The sequence below is a fragment of the Gavia stellata genome, chromosome 2 (assembly GCF_030936135.1).
Source record: "Gavia stellata isolate bGavSte3 chromosome 2, bGavSte3.hap2, whole genome shotgun sequence".
NCBI lineage: Eukaryota > Metazoa > Chordata > Aves > Gaviiformes > Gaviidae > Gavia > Gavia stellata.
In genome coordinates, this window is record NC_082595.1 from 77,353,901 (window position 1) to 77,375,862 (window position 21,962).

General features: G+C 37.6%; 1 protein-coding gene across 1 annotated transcript in view; it reads left to right on the forward strand.

The window, feature by feature from the left end:
* Positions 1–9,729: 9,729 nt before the first annotated feature.
* Positions 9,730–21,962, forward strand: part of IMPG1 (interphotoreceptor matrix proteoglycan 1) — a 64,540-nt gene continuing 52,307 nt past the window's right edge. Inside the window, exon 1 of the mRNA XM_059835735.1 lies at positions 9,730–9,796. Coding sequence (XP_059691718.1) covers positions 9,730–9,796 — 67 coding nt within the window. The remainder of the gene's footprint in view (positions 9,797–21,962) is intronic.

Here is a 21,962-nt window from a genome sequence, read left to right on the forward strand (position 1 = left end):
AGGTCAGAAAGGAGAGAATGCAGGAATGGAGAGGATGGACACCAGGGGAAAAGAGACCAGACAAGAGGGCAGATGGGCACCAGGGCAGAGGATCACAAAATGGGTAAATAACAACTTGGTAGAGAATGTGATTTTAAAAAATGGAGCAAAAGATCAGAGAAAAATTTAATATTTAGGGTTCATTCTGAACTGAAGGGGAAGGAACAATAGGATTTGTGTACAACAGATTTCCTGACCCAGCTTCTCCTTTCCTGCCATCCATATGCGGAGAGTAACTGTACCCTAACTGAAGGCTGTAGATTATAAACTGGAAGTAACTTAACAACAATTGATCCTGTTTATACTGTGAAAACATTTTTGAACTCCCGTCCTATTACTTTGTTCAGTTCTGTGTACTCTTTTCTGGGAATGGGTCATCTTTAACTGAGCATTTGTACAGTGTGCCTTGGATTGTTGAAGCCTAGTTTAGGAATCACAGTAAGAATTATGATTAAAAAATAGAAACCTGAACATGCTATTAACACCATTTCTAACAATACACACAAAGGAACTTTTGCCACATCACAGAATTCTGTTCCAGAAATGAACAAATTCTAGAATTTTTTTCTTCTTACTGAGTCTAAAGTTTTCTTTCTTTAAAATGTAATTTTAGCTTTCTAGACTTGATAAACTCCTAACTGTACATGCAATAATTCTTCCTGTTCTGTGTGGGTTATACTCTAAAATCTTTGTATGTGAATGTATTTGTCACATCAAAGAATCTCCCATTGAAAATACTGTTTGGAGCTGAACGTGGCTTATAGAGGCCCTCCAGCAGGCTGGAGTGGTGCTCAAATGAAATTGAAAAATAGCTACTTGCCTCTTTACAGGGAGTTGTTTCTGTTCGCTCACTATGACTGGCTGAGGTAGGAAGCGGCCTCTGGAGATCACCTAATTCAACCCCACAGTATGACCAGGGTCAGCTAGAGCAGGTTGCTCGGGACCATGTCCAGTTGGTTTTTGAGTATTTCCAAGAACAGAGACTTTACAGCCTCTCTGGAGATCACTGTTCCAGTGTTTGATCACACTTATATTAAAAAAGTTTGTTCAAATGGAATTTCTCGTATTTGAGTTTGTGCCCATTGCCTCCTATCCTTTCACTGGGCAACACTGAGAGTCTGGTTCTGCCTTTTTACTCCCTCCCATCAGGTATTTAAAAATGTTGGTAAGATTCCCCCAAGTCTTCTCTTCTGAAAGCTAAACAATCCCAGCTCTACTCAGCATGCAGAGTAACACATGTATAATACATTTGGCCTTGTAGAATAGTGCACTGAAACTGCAAACACTTCCAGAAATACACATCTGCAAGAAAGAAAAATAAACGGAAGTGAGAGGCAATTGGTATTTTCATAGAAAAGTAAGGTCGCAATCTTACTAAATAATATATGACAACTTCTCAAGATGCTTAATGAAAGTGAAAAAGCAATTTCTAAACATAAGAACAACTTCACAATTTCTACTTTTGGAAAGAATAAAAATATACCTGTCTTCACAGAAAATAGTCAAAATGTATTCAAAATTTTTCTATTTGGAATGGACACTGACTAAGAACTCATCTAATTGATATTTCCCTTAAAGTTTATCAATAACAAACTATCAAAATGGGAAAGGGAAACTGATCAATACAAACAAGAACTATAATGTGGTTTGAAAGAACTAGTGCAAATATTTTCATATCCTTAGTCTGCATCAGCTGTATTTCCAAAAATGTAGCTATGAGATGGAGAATATGGCCCAAGTGGTACAGAGCCCTTTGAAAAGAATGTAAAATAATAATAAAACTTTATTTAACAGTCTAAGATAAGGTGATTAGTGATACAAGGAACAAAGTATGATCTAAACAATGGCAATGTCACACTGGTAACGTTATACTGAACAAACCATAAAGGAGTTTATTGGTGGTAACCATGACATCGAAGTTAACCGTGTGAGATTCCATGGAGGGATCCAGCAGCAACACTGCTGCAAAAAACAGCTTCTGCACATACACAGAATCCCTTATGTAAACAATGACAAGTTTGATACTGTTGGGTGGATAGAAAAGAGAGAAGAATCTATCAAAAGCATAAAACAAGCTTGTTATGAGAGGTCAATACTTGTAAAGTTGATATATAACCTGCTTCTCAAAACATCTTTGACAGAAGAGGTTTTTCGCAGCATTCCTCTGAGTTCAAACACAGTAGGTTTATTACTGAAAGTAACTGAAGCAAAAAGACCAATAATATAGATAACAGTGTTTAAATTACTGAAATAATTCTCCAAGCCTTGCCAGGCCTAGTTAAATGCAACCTCCACACTTCTTCCGATTTTCCTACATTTTGTTAGGAAAATACTGGAATTAAATTTGGATATTTACTCTTGCTGGAACTATGTGTTATCACAGCCATTAACTTTGTTAATGACAGTTATCATCAGACATACAGATCAGGAAGTTCCAGGGTATGGTCAGGTCCACAAGAGTCCTGCTGACTGTCACCTGTCCCTTGCTGAAAACGAAAGCAACACCCACCCCTCCTCAAAAAGGAGAGTAAAAAAATGATAAGTATTAAAAAATAGAGTTTCCACCGTAAAGATAATAAATTTCTATACATCTGCACATATTTTTGTCTTTCTGGGTAGGTTTTTAATTTCTCTCCTTTCAAGAGCTTCAGTGCCACACAACACTGGTGCACACACTAGGTTTTTTTGCAAGACCTTTTCTTGAGCCAAAAACTCTTGCCTACCAGATCAGTCCTGTGCACGGGAAATACGGTCATTTCATACTTCACTCTCACATGGTAAATCTAGAAAGTAAAACACTGATGAACAAATGCAGCCACTGTGCATGACAAGGAATAATTGAAAGAGAAACTGTGAAAGAAAAAACTAAACAGCATTAGGCTAAGCAATAAAGAGTAACTATCATCTCATGCCAAATCTCTCAAAGCAGGAAAAACTAAGCTAGTATAAAGATACAAGCACACCTAACACTTTAGATACCTCCCTTCTTGCCTTCTCACTCACTACTAAACATCTTCTCCCATTACCATAAAAAGAAACTGATCTACCAGCTACTTCTGTGATGTTTCCTGCTTCTGATTAGACAACACATATTGTAAAAGACCACATCTCTGCAGGCTTGCTTCATGTATAGAGACATATTTGATAGTTTGAATTTTTATAGCCAATGATGTTCAACTTAATTTGCTACACTGCTGAGGACAGTTTTGTGAATAGTAAATCCATCACTTGACTCTATCCCCTAAATCTAGAAAGATCCTTTCCAAGCATCAAGAAAAAAACAGCTTGTCAAGCACTGGAAGAAACATGTTTCAGCTCATTACAGCTCCCCATGATACAAGCTTAAGCAGCTCAAGGAATAACAGAAAGTTGTGTATTGGTATGCAAGCTAGCGCATGATAATCGGTTTGAGCAGATGTACTGTAGTCCACTGACTGGAAGCTAATGGTCAGCGTGCTGTATCACTGCCCACTAGAAAAAAATCATTTTAATCCCATTTAGGTGTTTGGTGATACCAAAGAAAGATCATACAACTATCAACATGAGCATAATTTGTTTATCAGTGATCATCCTGATGCAGCAGTCAGGCTGGGGTATTTTCCTCATAATTATGCTGAATTACTCAGTTAATACCATGCTTTTTTCATACCCTTACCTCCCTTATCACACTAAACAGCATCTAAATAATCCTTTTAAGAGTGTAGAGTATAAAAAGTTTCAAAAGAAAGCACAGATGATGGGGTCAAGCAGTCGTCAGAGATATATCTGTAACTCATCATGTAAATGTATGCACAAAATACTTTTTCCCATTCTAAATAAAAAGGGGTGCTAGGACTTCATAACTGTGTTAGTAACAGCAAAACAGCAAAGCTTTTTAAAGACCCCAGAGAATCTTGGAGATATCTTTTGATTGCAGAAGAGGTCTAGGCTTATGTTCATGAAAGGAGACAAAGATGCATTAATGTATCACCTGCTTCAATTTTGTGATCAGACTAGAATTCTACAATGTTTGCTGCAACTGCAAAAGAGAGCATCAGGGTCCTTGTTTTGGAGGAGAGAGGTATCACAGAAAACCGATGAGTTTGCTGTACCATTCAGTATGAGCAGGAGTTGTTATAACTACTGGGTAAGCTTGACTTTAATGGCAGGTTAGTCTGACTTAGGGTCTACAGTTCAGTGCCTAACAATAGTCATATTGGATCAGATCAAAGACCCAGTTAATCTACTATCTTATCTACATTTATGGCCAATAAATGGATAGCAAAATAATACAAGGAACAGGCAAGCAAAAGTGATCCAGTTCCTAGCTTGCCCTCACAGTGTTTGACGATCAGTGATGAATGGACTTCGTGCAAGAGGTTGCAACTGGAACAGCATGTGAAACCCATTCCTTGATGGACCTATTGTACATGAATTTGTCAAATTCCTTCTTATTCCTATGTAAAGGAAGTAAACTTCCATAAAACGCATAATTAAATTGGAAAATTTGTTGTCCCGGCAAGCTGTGGAGACTAAAAATATAAAAGGCTCAGGAAGAAGGTAGACAATAAATGCCTGAAAATTAAATTTGGAATTTTCCTTTTCTCATAGTATGAGAAAAATTAAGTAATTTAATAATTTCTTCAACCTTTCTGTCCCCTCTCTTTCGAGCCAAAAACTCCTAGCCTGTGTAATACTTCCTTATATGGAAACCATTCCATTCCTCTGATAATCCTCGCTACCATCCCATTAACATCTCTAGCTTTACTAGGTATTATTGTTATTGCAGGACCAGAGCATCATTAAATATGCATGATATACCATTTTATTAAAAAAAAAATCTGCTTTCCTTTCTATTCCTTTCTAATAAAGCACTAATATTCTGTTTCTCCTTTTGATCGTGGCTAAAGATTGAGCTTCCATTATCAGCAAATTATTCTTTCAAACTCTCCTTGCCCAATGGCTACTCCTAATCTAGAGTAAATAATTATCTGTTCATTGACAGCATTATTTTTTCCCATGGATATATTTTATCTGCAACTTTATTATCCACATTCAGTAGCAGGACACAGGTCTGCATCTTTTCACTATTAGTGTAAACCTTAATGATTCTGAGTAATTCTGTACCATCAGCAAATCTTTTCACCTTATCATTTGCCCCCTCTTCCAGAATAGAACCTAATGGTAACATCTAGCCATTGAAATGCTTATTTCTTTCCCTTATTTCTCATCTTTTAACAAGCTATTAATACAGAAGATTTTTCTTTTTACTCCATGACAGCTTAGTTTCTTTAAGAGCAGACCTCATCAAAAACCATTGGCTGTGCAAGGATATTGTATCAGCGAGATCATTCTTGTTATTGTGCTTATTTCTTTTATTATGGTTGCTATCAATTTGACAGAAGTTAGACTTTCTGAAGCACAGTTCTCCAGATTTGTACCAAAACCTTTCTGAAAACTCTTTCCGAGTTAAACACTCAGTTGCACAGTCAGCAACTTAGAACCTTAATCTCTGAGTTTCTTTTGAACTGATATCTGTTACTGGCTTTTTCTCACAATTCAGATTTACTGCTTTATTCTAAACCAAATTATTACTCCACTTCTGGCATTTACTCAGACTGAAAATGAACTTAATTTCCACAGAATTTGCCGCATTACTAATATTTTAATGACACCCCAGTAGAAATGTAGTGCATTATGCCAATGCTATCACTGTCTACGGCCATCAGCAAAGTGAGTTATAAGGCATTCTTCCAGGATATACTGGCTGAGTTCAGTTTTGAAGGAAGAATGTAAGAATTTCCATAAGAAATAGGTTTTAAAGAACAATTGGTTTGAAAAACAAGAGAACATTTGCAAGCACAATGTCTGGACATTGATCAGTTCTTTCAGGGAGAAAATACTTTGCTTAGTTTCAAACCGGCTTTCCCTGACGAGATCATATTTGTTCCCTGCTACTAAGGAGAGACACCAGAAAGAGGAATTGTCTGTGAACTATAAAAAAAACCAGTAAACAAAGCATAGGTATTTTTTAGCTGTCCTCAGAGATATGTGTTTATTTGTCTTTTTTATTTGATTGAATTTACTGACTATATATCCATCTTGCATTAGTTCAATAAGAAAAAGAAAACATGGTGGCTGGGCAGCAGTAGAGGGCAAAATATAAATACTGCCCAACTGGAAAAGCTCAAAGAGCAAAAAGACAATTTGTGTTCTTTGTGACAAACTCTTTAAATCCACTACAGGACTACTGCTAATGCCTAACCTTGATATGCAAACCAGAACATCTAAAAATAAAATACTATTTTTAAAATTTAAAATAATAATTTGTAAAATATTTTATCTACATTTTAATGCATGAGAAAGGGCTAAAAGACCATTCTTGCTTACACGTATCATCTTGTTTGTCCCTATAGAGGCTTTTTTTAGCTCTCCCAGGGTCATCTCCTCCATTTGCAGATATGGAGGCTGAGAGACAGGGCTTGGTTTGGCCAAACTCAACAGCAAAGAAGGGAGCAGAAGAACCCAGGTTTCCTCACTTTTAATCAGAAGCCTAAAGCTGTGCCTGGTGTGTGCTGGCTGCCAGGTACCAATCTGGCTCCTGTGGAAATAATAAATACCATCTAAAGACTTGAAGTTATTTAAAATGTACTTCACAATTATGTATTTCCCCTTCCTCAGGGTGGGACAGGTCTCTCAGGTAAATGCATCATGGAAATTATAAGGAAAACAGTTGGCTAGACCAGTAGGAGAAATTACTCAGGACAACTAAAACCAGAAGTCAAACTTAGGTGGTATAGACTCTGACTCTGATGGTATAGAATCTGATTTGCCTTTATGGGTAACATGATTTGGCTGGTGCCCTGATTTACATACCTATGTAGGGTACCTAAAATTCTGCACTATGCATAGCAACTTTTAGATCATCTTTATATGACAACGCCTTGAGCCCCAGACTTACCAACAATTTACATCAGAAGTCTTCTAAACAGAGTCCTTGATTGCCTAAACCGACATTTTTCTGCAAGTAAGGGAAACAGGTTTAGTTGTATTTAAACAGCACATCAGTGTATTATTCTAGATATGTGCAGTGATTCACTGAGATGACCATTAACGGGTCCGATTTAACCCATTTACAAGCACTTATCCTGAGTGAATGGATATTTTTGCCCTTCATTTTTGCCCTTCCCATGTCTTGGTAGCATATTTGTAATGCACTATTGAATTCCAGCAGAATTTTTTTAATCGCCTCTTTAACAATATATGATTATTGTTGACGGCAAACCAACTGGAAGAAACAGATTTAGATTAATTAACAGTGACCTATAATTAAACACAACAGTATTTAAAGATGGACTGGTCCCTAGATAATATTGCTTTAGCTTTAATGAGTGTTTATCATTCTTGTTTGCTTCCACTGTGGCAGTTACCAAGGTTAGTTACCAAATTTCTTAATTAAATGAAAATACATAGAAGTCATTGCCTTAACACAAAACAGCTTGAAATATTTGTGATTTAAGCATCATCTCAAAGTATGCAGACTCCTGCCCTACAAATTTTTGGTTGCAGTTTACCTATGGAGCTCAATATTTTCCTTAAGTTGTAACTTGACACTAAACAACGTTGTGGTGTGTTCCAGGATTGTTCCTGTTCCTTTATCTCTGAAAGATAAGAGTATGTTTTATTAAATATTTGTCTTCTTCAACATGTGGAGGGCTCAAAAATACATTTTTAAATGAAAGCTTTAATAAAGGATTTCTGATTTCTGGCTCAGGCTTCGCCAACAGGTCTCTGCATAATAATTAAGTAAATCACTTTATTGCACATTTTCAAAATGTAGTCTGATGCTTAAATTAGATTCCTAATGAAATTAAGATCACATTCCTACCAAATTCCACAGGGAGTTTGGTACCTAGGGTGCTCTGAGGAAATAATCTGTGACTTTCGCCAGTCCTGCACTTTCAGATATCACCAGAAACAGCGGGTTCTATCATCCTCAGAAAAATTCCCTACACTTCCAATTGTTGCAGATTGAGAGCTGAAGCAACTAAAAATAAGATAACATATTGGCGGGAACTTCATCTTTCAACTATAACATGCTTATAAATGTTTACTAAAGCTTAGCTGGTTCATAGAGGTAGTACTTACATGACTACACTATATACCATATGATTATGATATATATAATATGTAAAGACAGATACCAGTACTGCTAAAGAATGATCCTTATGTAATACTCAAACTTTCTCCAGTAGAAATCCTGATCATCTCCACTGTTGCTTTGCATTGTGCTGCTGGCAAGGTATTTTTAATTTGTTTTGTTAGAACAATAAAACAATGTGCATGAAACAAAATACATAAAGCATTAAAATGAGCACTGAAAATCAGAAAAGGATTGTGAAAATAAAAAAAAAGCAGATCTTGTTTGGTCCCAGCCCAGTGTCTGTACTAGCTGGTCTGAGTAGTTAAAATTAGGCATTCTCAGGAAAGGAGGGAGGTTGCCATTGTTTAAATCCTAAGTAAAAATAGAATACTGATTGGGTTCAAATGAAGGTTGTTCTTAAAGTAACTTGTACTTACGGATTCTTGCTGCCAGTCTAGATACTTCCTATGTTAAGGCACAGTTGCACAAAAATCTCTAAGGGGGACAGACCATTACAAATGCCCACCTGGTAGCTTTTTTAGGTGTAATACAACAATAAAAAACATTCTGGAAAATAAAAAGTAAGTATAGAACACTTACACATGCCAAATATGTAACCGGAACAGTTATTTGGGAAACTGGAACAGAGCTGTTTGAAAAGCATATTCACTCACCACCAATTCTTGGCCTGATTATAGCCATGTGCTTGAAACAGCATTCCTCAACACCGTTTCTTATTCTCCCTCGATGCAGCACCTTCCCTCCCCCACTCCCAGTTTGGCATCAGGTTGTGCCAGCCCTGAACATTGCTGCAATTTACTGCTGAGTCACATATTTTCACTGCTGTCACAGAACATCATCATCACTGCTCTGACAGGAATATTGAAACAGCAACCTTTTGGTATGAGAAGGGAGAGAGGCTTCCAAGACATATGCAGCGGAAAAGCTGACTATAGTATGTTCTTTCAGAAAAAGCTGTCTTCCTCTTCAAAGGAAGTTCCCTGGGTTTTATGATCACTGGTTTGGAAATAGCACAATTAGCTCTCCCCGTGATTTCGCCTCTGCTCACATGCTGTACCTCTGGAATGCCCAAAGGATCAATGTTCGAAGGCAGTGGGCACTAGAAGAGACTTCGGTTGTTTATCATGGTGCTGCTGATGTCTTCTGGGGTTGACAGATGCTGCTCCAGAAGGTTAATAAGATGAAGAAAGCTCTTCCAGCTGGACCGTAAGAGGGATTATGTCTGAGCAGCAGATAAACAGATTATTCCAGAAACAGACACTGCTTTTTTTTAAACCTTCGTCACTCTTGTCTTACCACTCCAGTCCCCCAAGCTAGAAGTGTGTGCATTGGAGGGGTTTGCCCAGCTCTTGCATTCTGGCACCTGTTGCACTCTTTGTGTAGTTGCAATTCAATGCAGTCCAAGGCAGGGGACACCTGAAAAATAATCAGAGGGAAGACGTTCGGGGATTTTAGTTCTTTAAGAAAACAAAATTCTTCTACTTGACCTAAACAGTCTTATTTCCTGCATGATTGATCTTGAAAACCGTGAATGACCAATAGACAGCATGCATTTGAAAACTGGATTAATATTTTTGATCATTTGCCTTGCTCTCCAAGTTCAGGGAAGCAGAGGTAAGTTCATATATTAAAGGTTTATATGCATTTACATGACATATGTTGAAAAAAAAATTGTGTATTTTCACATTACAGAATTCTTTGTTTGGAATTTGGTGTTTTGACAATTCAGCTAGAAACAGTACAGTTACTGACACTGCTATGAAGTTGGAAATGGAAACATTAGCAAGATTTCTTATGTGTGTTTCCCAGGCTTTATAGAGATGCCATTTAGTTTTGATTTACATGCATATGTTCTGTTATGAAAAAATATAATTTCAAAAAAACTTATATGGAAGGGGCAAAATAGCTGAAAGAACATCTGTGTGCTGACATTGTTAAAGATGGTCTGTCATCCCTGAAATGAAGAGAAAGTAGTAAAGTATATCTTTGTATTTACTAGCCATTGTCAGAAGCAACTTCAAAAACTTTTAGATATACAAATTCTGGAGGAATAAACCATACTGGCAAATATACAGAAAAATGGCAATACTAGTAAGGGTTACTGTAATGATAATTGTAAAAATATTTGCAAGAAAACTCCTCTGCACTTAGTACAACAACTAACTATTTCTCTTTTTCAAAACATCAAAAAGCTCACAGCAATTTTAAAGCTTCTTCAACAACAAAAAAGAAAAGATGGTGATGTGATTTTTCCCTTTTCAGTTCCATATTAAATAGATTTAGAGCTTTGGGGAATATGTCTAATTTTGGGGGAGGTTTCTTACTAACTTTTCCACTTATGTTTTGATATTTATATAATTGAATTAAAAGCCAACATTATAACTGCTTTATGTTGGAGGTCAATGACCTCCTATTTTATATCAATCTCAGGCATGTTAATTTTTACAAAGGCATATTAATGTTTACAAAGAATGTAAAATGATAAAAGAGAAGTCTCCTCAATGATCTTTAAATATTTGTTGAAGACATGGTGTCAAACATAGTCTGCTGTCCATACTACTTGGAAAGTTTTATTTACACTTTCTTTTTTGGTCTTGCTTTTCTTTGCACGTATTTTCTTTAAAAAATAAAGAACACAGTTCTTGTAGCTCACTGAAATGATGTACATCTTCTCTAGTGGACAATTACACTACTGAAAAAATCCTTGGGAAAAAGTAGTTTATTAGTTAACACTAGATTTATATTCTGTTGCTCTTTGTTTTTACTTCTTAATTCCATGTAAATAGAGTCAGTTAATCATTAATGATATTTTGGAAGTGTGGTAAAAAATGAGAGAATGAGTCATAGTTCATGTCTGACAGGAAGAAAAGTTATATCAAAATGCACTGCTTTTGCATTTAAGTTGCATATTCTATGATGGAAAGAGAATGAATTACAGGTAGTTCATGCATGCTTGGTGGTATCATTACAGTCCATATTTATAATTATGAACTGAGAAAGTGATAATCTAAAAATTGGGGTCACACAGTTTCACCCATTGCAAATTGTGATTGTATGTTACAACACATTTCCCGTAAAAGACTTTGGCAAAATTCTGGGAGGCTATCCTGACAGAGAGGAATACAGAACTGTATATTATCTCCCTAAGTGATGTAGTTGAAGACTTGGTGCATAGAATGTTTGTCAACACTCAGGAAACAATGACCAATAATAAACTTCACATAGCATCTTGCTTATGTAGCAGTGTTGGAATTTTCTCATTTTTGGTAGCTTTCAGGGGAAAATATATTTTTTCTATACATGCATGTGAATGATAATTGGAAAAATTGCTTCCCACCAGTTTTATAAAGTACATGTTGTATGCGTAAATGCATAATAATTAATTTTTATTGCCATGTAGTCCTGCCATATATAATATTTTAAAACTACATTATCTCAAAGATATGCACACAGATCTCAAAAAACGTAATGCTTGTGTTAAGAAACTTCTTTACCAGAGCAGAGATGCTTCCAGAACTGTTATTTTATGACTTAGCATTAGGGTCAGATACTCACAGAAAACATTTTCAAAAGTACACAGGCTCTCCCAATAGTCTGAATATTTATATTTATCGCTCATTAGTGATCCTAACATAGATGATTTGAGGCTTTTATGGCTATTCAAGTGTGCAGTACATGTCAACTGTGACAGACTAGGAAACACGAGACTAATAAAATACTTCCATCTTAAAAGAAAAAAGTAGAGCTAATAAAGTCTAAATATTTATAGGGTTAATCAGTTCATTTTTTTTTCCCCTCATGATCAAAACTATCTTAAATTCAAATTCCTAATTTAGTCATATCTATACTTAACAAAAAGTGGGTTAACAAAAGTGGGGTTTGCTCAGGAATGCCTTTTGGTCCTTCCTACCCATCCCTATTTTAGGACCAAGAGAGTCCTTCTCCCAGCCATTTGGAGGCTGCCCAGGAGCACCTCCAATTCTACAGTAAAGAAACAGGAAACTGTAGGGAGCAAAATAAAGACTTCAGAGATAGAGTGTTTATCTTTGGCCATGACTAGTGCTAGAATCCAGGAAATTACCTCAGGACTTGAACTCAGGTCTTTGCCACAGTCCTGACACAAACTTCTCTAACAATGGGAAGGGAAAGTGAGGGGGAAAAAATCTACACGCAAAATATGACAGTAATTTTTAACTGTTGAACTGTAAACCACTGAAAACCCAGACTAACTAGCAAAATACAGCGGATCTTTGAACTCCCAAAACTATACAATGATGCTGGGTACATCCTAGCACTTGATATGGAGAAAGTAAGGGAGCCAGAGAGCGTTCAAGGCTGTTTAATGTTTTTTTTATTCAGCAAGCAAATATCTGCTATTTATTCAGCTTTTCTTTAGGACACAAAGGCTTTGTGTGTACTCTATGAAATCATTTTAATTCATTCTGACTTACCCCTTCCCGCTTGGCTGTTCCAATTCAGCAGTAAGTGTTGCAGTTCTTCATTACTATAATTGCCCTCAAAAAAGGGTTAAGCAAATTTGTGCCAAAGGAAAAGGGAAGTCAAAGAACATAAAGCTTCAAAGAAAGAAAGAAAAAAAAGACATCTGGTTTTTGCACTAAGATTATTTTCTACTTTCATCCATAAAATAAGTATTACCAAGTTAATGTTAGCTTTCCTCATGCTTATAAACAAATGAAAAGTAAACCTTTTTTTTTTTTTTACCCTTCCCAAACAAATGTAACACTGGATTATATGTGGGTTTTAATCTTATCTATTTCCTGGCTAAAAGCCAAACTTGAATAAAAATACTAGAATATTGTTGCTGAATCTTAAAGATTAATTCCAGATATAATCACACCTATACCATAGTGATTAGTGAACTATGTGTGAATGAACAGTTAGATGTGTGGGGGTTTTTTCTCTGAAAACACCTGTGGACAAGATGATCACTATTATAATAAAAGGTTTTCTCCCTCTACAGGACATTAATTTACAGGCTACAATAAAGTAACCATACTTGGAGTCTTAACCTGCTAGAAATCCAGAGTATTATTTATGTTATTCTTCATTTCTCAGCTAATTTTGGTGTCCTAGTGGCTTCAGCAGTGCACTAAGCGATAAGGCCAACATTCATCAGATGTAGCAAACACACTGTCTTCTTCCCAGAAGGAAAACTATGTATGCATTCTACTGCATTTTGATGGTTTAAAATATTTAAAATATATGTTTTCCCCTCTACTTCTGTACCTCTGTCCTATTCCTAGTCCCTTTGGGATTAAAATGAGTCTTCTGCTCATTCTCTATCACACAATTGTTCCATTTTTATCAGGGGTTAGGTGCACTATCCTGCACATTCCATGTGTTTTGCACTTTGCAAGCGCAGCAGTAATTTTTTTCCCCTTAGGAATGTGTGATATTGAACAACACACTTCCTAAAAAAAAATCTATCTATCTGTCTGCTTGTATATACATATATACTGGCATTTAGTCACTATCAGCTGCTATTTACTGGACAGACACTTCAGAATAGTAACATATCTGGAAAACCTGCGTACCAGGAGTACCCTGACACCTGCCACAGTGTAGGTGTGTTTATATACCCTTACATAATTGTAGCACACCTTATCATTTTAAGCAAGCGTACCACCAGTTTTAACCTTACAATGTACCTGTCTGACAGAGTAACACTCTCATCCTCATTTCACAAAAGCTTGAGGACCTGAGATGTAACACAGAAACTGAAGACCTGACCTGTAAGAAGCATTGCGGTCATAAAGCAGGACAACAGCAGAGTTCAGCAAGCTGGTTCTCAAAGCAACTGCCTAGTCACACAGAGGTCTGCAAATCAGTAGGACCCAGACTCATAGCTACATAGCTAATTATACTTAGGCCACCATGCTTATCTTTTCAGTGGCAAGGTTGTACTGGATTTTAAATTTCTGCTTTAGTGCAGAGCTAAAATTACCTTCTTACTGGCCACTCTGAAGCTTTCAGTACCTCTCTCTGACTTTATCCAATTGTATATTAACAATCTTGGTAACCCTCTGACCTGAAATACCAGTTTTAGTGGCTATGCTCCAGGCATACCTTTCATACATTTGAGTCAACACAAATTATAGAAGCCACAGCAGTTTCAGTTAGGAAGCAGTAATACACTCATCTTTCATTTTGTGATTTTGTCATTACTGTGCAAAATGAAGACAGTTCTAATCAAGTCCTTTCCCCTTTCCTCCTCTCCCTGAAAACTAGATCAGTTTCATCTAGTTCAGAAGTTCACTATGCTTAGAGCAAGGAATTGGACTAGGTGACCTTCAGGTGTCCTCCCAGCCTAACTTGGTCTATGCAGCTTGACACACAACTGAGTTAAGTAAGGTTAAGTCCAAATCACTCTCTGCCAAAATGAGATGGAGTCAATTAGCCAGAGACAGTAGATTGTATTGCACCTAAACTGTGAATAAAATTGATCAGTTCCAATTACATAGGTTCAAGGAAAGAAATGGCACTGTGGCTTCTGGCTCCTGGAAGCTTTCTTATATGCCAACCATCCTAATCGTCATCATATTTTAATACAGTTACCTCAATAAGCCCATTCTGCATTGTGACTCTTTGACTCTTTGACTCACACCATCAAAATTGTTGAAATGTTGACATACATGGCAAAATATCTCTGGAACTTGGACTTACACTGTCTCATTGACTTTCTCAGAGGATGGCTGTACATCTTGAGTAAGACTGATCAGAAAATGAATAGCAGAGGTGCTCAGGTGACTGTTTCATCACTGCAGATTAGATGCATCCCTCCAAGAACTTCTCAAACATTTAAAGCATTTTCTTACATTCTTTGATGCAAATCATATCAGATAATAGAACAGAATTTCAGGTCAAATGTTTCTAAGATGACCAAGGAAATGCAAATAGATACATGTTTCATCTGCCAACATTAAACCCAATCCTTCTTCAATGCTGTTTCTAGTCCGGGTCCTGGACGTTAGGCAGACTGTTACAGGATTCACATGTTGGCAATGAAACCATAGATGGCCTTTGATATTTTCTGTGAATTCCAGCAGCAGCGGTTAGTAGAGCTGATGAATAACAAGGAGGATTCTTCACCAGAATTTGCCCTTACCTGTCTGAAAGAGGTGGTATATATTTCTACCTTAAAGGAGACATATGGTGTCAAGGAAAACATGAGTTTCTTATGATGCTCTTTCAGGTAGGTAGGAAATGTGTCAAAATCACATGTGTTGACTCATAAAGCATTCAGCGTGTTCAATATTTGTGGTTGGTACAGACTGCATTTATTGTGAATGTGGATTCATTGTAGTCAGCATATGACAACTATATTCACAAAAGCAGGAGAATCTAACCAGTGGTATATTATGTTTTCTATTCTCATCTATAATAGGCAGATAATTCACCATAGTTATTTTGCCATGAATTGTATAATTAGCATAATTCAAAGATGTTACCAAATTGTCTATTTAGAGATGGAGAAAAAATTATGTTTGTCTGATATAAGGCCTAAGCATAAATTTCATAAAAAATGTTTGAAATTATCTTCTTAGCTTTCTTTCTGAAGTTGATTGATTTAACAATTGTGTTTCTCCACATGGCATAGAAAACCACACAGATCTGTGTGAGTATCTGGGAGCAAGGGAACAGCTGAGGGATTATGATATCTAGTTTAGTTTCTCAGTGTTACCTACTTGCAGAAATTAAATTCTTCATACTTACTGAAATTCCAAAGCACATTGATTGATGACAACAGTGATCTTTGGTACCGAAATGTAAATCCAGGTTAATTTAAAGGGTTCTGCAGAAGAACCATTACCTAATGACATCTCCTAGCTTTGAATGCAACACCATTAAAACATAAAGTTTGGGGGGTTTTATTAAAATTTAGACATTTACTGCTGTTATTACTATACCATATATTTCAAAATAATTTATCACATTCTCCTCCAGATTTATTTTCATATATGTTCTGAGGTGTAGATTGTTTCACTATAACCAAACATTTAGTATTTTTAACATAACAACAGGAATATATCACATAAGGATTCATGGGAGCCTTGCCTTATTTGAGTACTATGTTAACAGTAACTAAATTCTTCACCCTCCATAAATGTTTAAAGGAGCATCATCATGCATTCCTGCCAAGAAGCAGGATTTATGAAAACCCACCACTTTCCTGATTTCTCAAGAAGGAAAACCCCTTGGTACAGATCTAATTCAAAACAAGAACATAGTCTTTAAAATGTTGAAAATTACAGAACTTACCTTTTAAGCAGGAGTCTGGAGCTCCTTCCTGTGTCGTAGAGAGCTTGAGCGCAGCTTGTGAACATGTGCAGGTGACATTTTGTCATGATGAATCCAAACAAGAGATACAGGGATCAGATGTATTCTGTCTCCAGTACAAAGTCCCCACTGCACAGGCAGGGCCTAGCACCTCCCTGACACATAAGGTGATGTTGAGTCTTGCATAAGACAAGATATTAGTAGGTACATGAAAGGTCCGGTAGTGCTGGGTATGTAGACACCAGCTTTGTGGTACCTGTGCAAGAAGTTTGCTAGTGGACATCATAGGTCAACTGAACACAGCAACTTCCAAGTCCAGGGGCCTGGACCTGGCCCCTGTAACTCTTTGCCACAATTAGATACCCAGGCCTCATTCCACAGGTAATGTTAATATTTAGTGACATTTAAAAATGGCATTCATGCAAGCCAACATACCAAACAGGAATTATCAAGCTCATCATTGTCAATATTCATTCTGAAGTATTAAAAATAACTACTTTTAATAAAAATGCCTTAGCCCTCTTCCTCTCTTTTTGAAACACAGGCATTCTTCTCTGGATAGTGTTCACCTTCTTCTGAAGCTAGGCTAGGCATTTGCTTGACCAACCTGATCTCCTTCTATGACCAGGTGACCCACCTAGTGGATGAGGGGAAGGCTGTTGATGTTGTCTACCTGGAATTCAGCAAAGCCTTTGACACTGTTCCCCACAGTATTCTCCTAGAGAATATGGCGGCCCGTGGTTTAGACAGGTACACTCTTCGCTGGGTAAAAAACTGGCTGGATGGCCGAGCCCAGAGAGTTGTAGTGAATGGGGTGAAATCCAGCTGGCGGCCGGTCACAAGCGGAGTCCCCCAGGGCTCAGTTTTGGGACCGGTCTTGTTTAATGTCTTTATTGATGATCTGGATGAGGGGATAGAGTGCACCCTCAGCAAGTTTGCAGACGACACAAAGTTGGGCGGGAGTGTTGATCTGCTTGAGGGTAGGAAGGCTCTGCAGAGGGATCTGGACAGGCTGGATCGATGGGCTGAGGCCAACTGGATGAGGTTCAACAAGGCCAAGTGCCGGGTTCTACACTTCGGCCACAACAACCCCAGGCAACGCTACAGGCTTGGGGATGAGTGGCTGGAAAGCTCCCCCGCAGAAAAGGACCTGGGGGTGTTGATCGACAGCCGGCTGAATATGAGCCAGCAGTGTGCCCAGGTGGCCAAGAAGGCCAACGGCATCCTGGCTTGTATCAGAAATGGTGTGGCCAGCAGGAGCAGGGAGGTGATCATGCCCCTGTACTTGTCGCTGGTGAGGCCGCACCTCAAATCCTGTGTTCAGTTTTGGGCCCCTCACTACAAGAAGGACATTGAGGTGCTGGAGTGTGTCCAGAGAAGGGCGACGAAGCTGGTGAGGGGTCTGGAACACAAGTCTTATGAGGAGCGGCTGAGGGAGCTGGGGTTGTTCAGTCTGGAGAAGAGGAGGCTGAGGGGAGACCTCATCGCTCTCTACAACTACCTGAAAGGGGGTTGCAGAGAGGTGGGTGCTGGTCTCTTCTCCCAAGTGACTAGTGACAGGACTAGAGGAAATGGCCTCAAGTTGCGCCAGGGGAGGTTCAGGCTAGATATTAGGAAAAAGTTCTTTACTGAGAGAGTAGTGAAACATTGGAATAGGCTGCCCAGGGAGGTGGTGGAGTCACCCTCCCTGGAGGTGTTCAAGGAGCGTGTGGATGTGGCATTGTGGGATGTAGCTTGATGGGCATGGAGCTGTGTGGTGTTGGGTGGGTTGGTTTTTGGTGTGTTGTGGTTTGTTGTTGTTGTGTAGTGTGGTGGTTTTTTTTTTTTTTTGGTTGGACTTGATGATCTTACAGGTCTTTTCCAACCTTAGTGATTCTGTGATTCTGTGATTCTGTGATTCTGTGATCAATGTCACCTCCTTACCTTTCAGCGAAACATCCCCACAGTAGTGGATACTGCCCTCTTACCCAGCAGTTCACTGGCTAAGTGCACTAAACCTGAAGAAGTGAGATCCAAACTGAGTTCTCTCCTGTGCCTCAGATACCCCAGTTAGCTTCCAGATAAGACCCACTACCCACCAACTGTTGGGGCCGAGTCCCCTCAGCAATTCCTCTCGAAGTTCTTTCACTGTGTGTATTAAAAATAGTTATAGAATATATTGGACCCAAAGATTAGTACAAGCAAGACATACAATCTTGTGTTTAAGGGCACTGAGCTCTCAGAGACAAGACCTGAACAGATTAAATATTAGTATTAATTTTTCTAATATGGGATTCCAAACTCTCAAGTTTTTAAAGTTGTGAGCCTTCACAGTTGTGAAAACAAGCTTGGAAATGTAATGCAAACACAGTCAGAGCTACAATGTCTGGCAAAGCAGCCCTGAACATCAGCAAGAGTATGAGGAAAGGGCCTCTACTTCCACATCTGCATGGGAAGATAGAGGTTGTTGCATGATTCTCTGGGAGAAGATAGGTGCTGCTCCTAGGACTCATTTGCAGGATCTAGGCTGCATTTGACGATAAAGCCGTGCCATATTTTAATCTGCCCCTGCTCATCTAAACCCCTTCAATCCAGTCAGACCCTTCCCATGCAACTGGGACTGAGGCAATGTGGCATAAAAAAGTTTTAAAAAGGAATATAAGGAGAGAACATGTAATGGGCACCCTGTCTGTCACTGACAATTGCTATTAGAATTTGGGGTCCTCACTATTTCCTTGACAGGAGGAGACTGCCTCTAAGCAGAGAGTCCAGGATATTACCTCTCTTTGTACTTTCTGTGCTCCATCTGGTGTTTACATTGATCAGCCCTTTCAGAGATCTCAAAATCAACTTTCCATGACTAGTCATCTTTGCTTTCGTTACTGGTTGAATTATCAACACAGGGGCTGTTGGCCTTGCTGTGTATTTAATTGGATCACAACAACACATTTATGGGATCTTTGTTGAATTAACCTTCTTTGATAAGCTTTCCTCACCCTATTTCAGCAGTTCCCCTTAAATAACCCTTGTCTTTTAATTAATAATTATTTTATTGTGTAGGCAATATGTCTCATTTATCAATCAAGCATTCCTCTCTATCCTAAGAACATCCACTTATTTTGCAGACTAATCTGCTTTTTCATACATGTCAAACCTTGTGATTATTTTAATGATGAATTATTCAGACTTCGACAGTTTTGTCCTGATGTCACCTTTACTTTTGCTGCTGAAACCTTTAGTTACCTTATTTTAAATTCTTCTCTTTGTATACAATGACATCTTAATTTTCTAAGGTCAAATAAAACTAAAGGTTTACTTCCAAATTAATGCTGTAGGTAAATGTTCCTACACAAAGATTGCCTACGTTACTGAAAAAACCCCAAACAACTCACACCTAAACTTGAGGCCTCCTAAAACTGATACTATTAACACCTAGAAATTAATAAAGCCATATAGAAAAGCATCCACTACAGTTATACAAAAAAAAGTATGAATACAAGCTTCTTGCTCCTGTGCTTATAAAAGCAAATTAAAAAAACCCCAAAATGCTGACCAATTACCTGAATGGGTTTAAACTCTTTTTTTTTCTAGAATCCAGTTAAATAATGATGTATTTTTCCTTTTTCATCATGCAGATTATTAAACACATATAGGAACTCTCACCTTTGAAATCTATTTCCCCTGCTTTGTTTTTTTAGTGAGGGTATAAATTTGATAATGCAGGTCTCAAGAAACACAGGGGAGAGGCCTGGCCTAATTCTTAGGATTTTAGATTTTTAATTTGAGGAATGAATACCATTTATCTGCCTGAAAACAAAACCTGAAGAACAGTACTATGCGCTTGAGAGACCTGTATGGATGTCAAAGCACTTTGATTGGGTCCCATACGAATAAGATTGCTATACCATATTTTGAAAATTGCTTTATCATAATTTGAAAATCTTTTGTTATATCTGTCTCAGGTCAGGACTAGAGGTCAGGAACTCCAAATTTTAATAACAGCTGACAATGAGTATAGATCACCTTGGGAAAACTACCTCAACTTTTTTCCTCAAGTATGCCACCTGGAAAATGGGGACAATGATGCACATTCTTTCATGTGAGAATAAAGGAGAGTTATAGCTTTGTTTAAGGCACCTTGGAGATTAAGCTAAAGTACAGTAAAATGTTACCAGACTTTGACGGTTATCTGCCCTTCTGCCCTAGTACTATCAAAGAAAACTAAAAATCTTAGACATACCTTTTAAAGGTAAAACTGAGACAGTCACCTTTGTGAAACAAGAGTTAAATAAGAAAAGTCAAATTGGGCAGATTAAACACTAAATACATTAATTGCATATGTTTGCTTCAGAAAAGAGAATGAGAAGAAAAAAATTACAAAAATTACTTATTTTAAGAAAAGGAAAACAGCCTAGTATTATTGGGATTTTTTACATGATCAGATGATGTATCCTGTAAAATTTGCACCACTCCAGTTTACTTGATTATTGTGTTGCATGGTAAAAAGAAAAGGGATCAGTTAATATATCTGGGTTCAATTTCATAATAGCACAGGTATTTTACATTATTTTTTTCAATCCAGGACACCGAAACCAAAGCATCTATAAAGTTGTAGATGGAGGCATATTATAGTACAGCATATGGGTGAACCATCTAGAAGTCTTAGGTAAAAATTTCTCAGTTCAGCATTTCCACAGACACAGTGGAAAGCACAGGTCTTAAGAATTATGAAAAAATAATGTTTGTACCAGAAGACAGGTTTTCTTCCATTCACGTTCAGTAAATATTAGGATGTAAGTATTGGACAATCATGTGCAGAGAGGGGCTGATGCTTTCTCCAATTCAAATTTTGCTTAAGTTTAGTAAAAAAGTGATTTCAAGAACTGATGATAATGAAGTTACTCTAGTAAGGGAAATTTACTAATCACAAGATATAAATGAAATTAAACCTATTACAATAAGCATACTTAAGCAGCGGATCCCTCCCACAAAAAAGTGGAAATCGGAGGGAAAGAATGAAAAGAGAAAAAATTTACACCTACCCTGAATAGACTAGCAGAACAGTGATAACTGGAAGCAGATAATATATGACCACTTTCTCAGACTGAAAAGCCCAAATAGTGACCCTAACACAGAGAGTCTGAAATCATTACAACAATCGTTTGAGAAGAATCTCCTTTGTCAGTCTTATGAATCCTATAATTTTTAATTCAAGTTAATGACTTAGGGGTAAATCCTGGGGAAGAAGCATATACTTCAATAAAGGCCTCTGCTCCATACAAAAGCTATCAAAGAGCTTAGTGACAAAATCCTCTGTCCCAGTTGGTCAGACTGCCTGGGCAGCTGGTCTATCACAGTTAATATACCTTGTAAAAGGTAATAGACTTACAACTGGCTACTTTCCATGTAGATTTTTGGTATTTTCTTTTAGAGGATTTCAGGGGTCTGCTTTGAGATTTCAATGGCTTTGGATCTTCCGGTCTCACCCCATATATCATTCAAA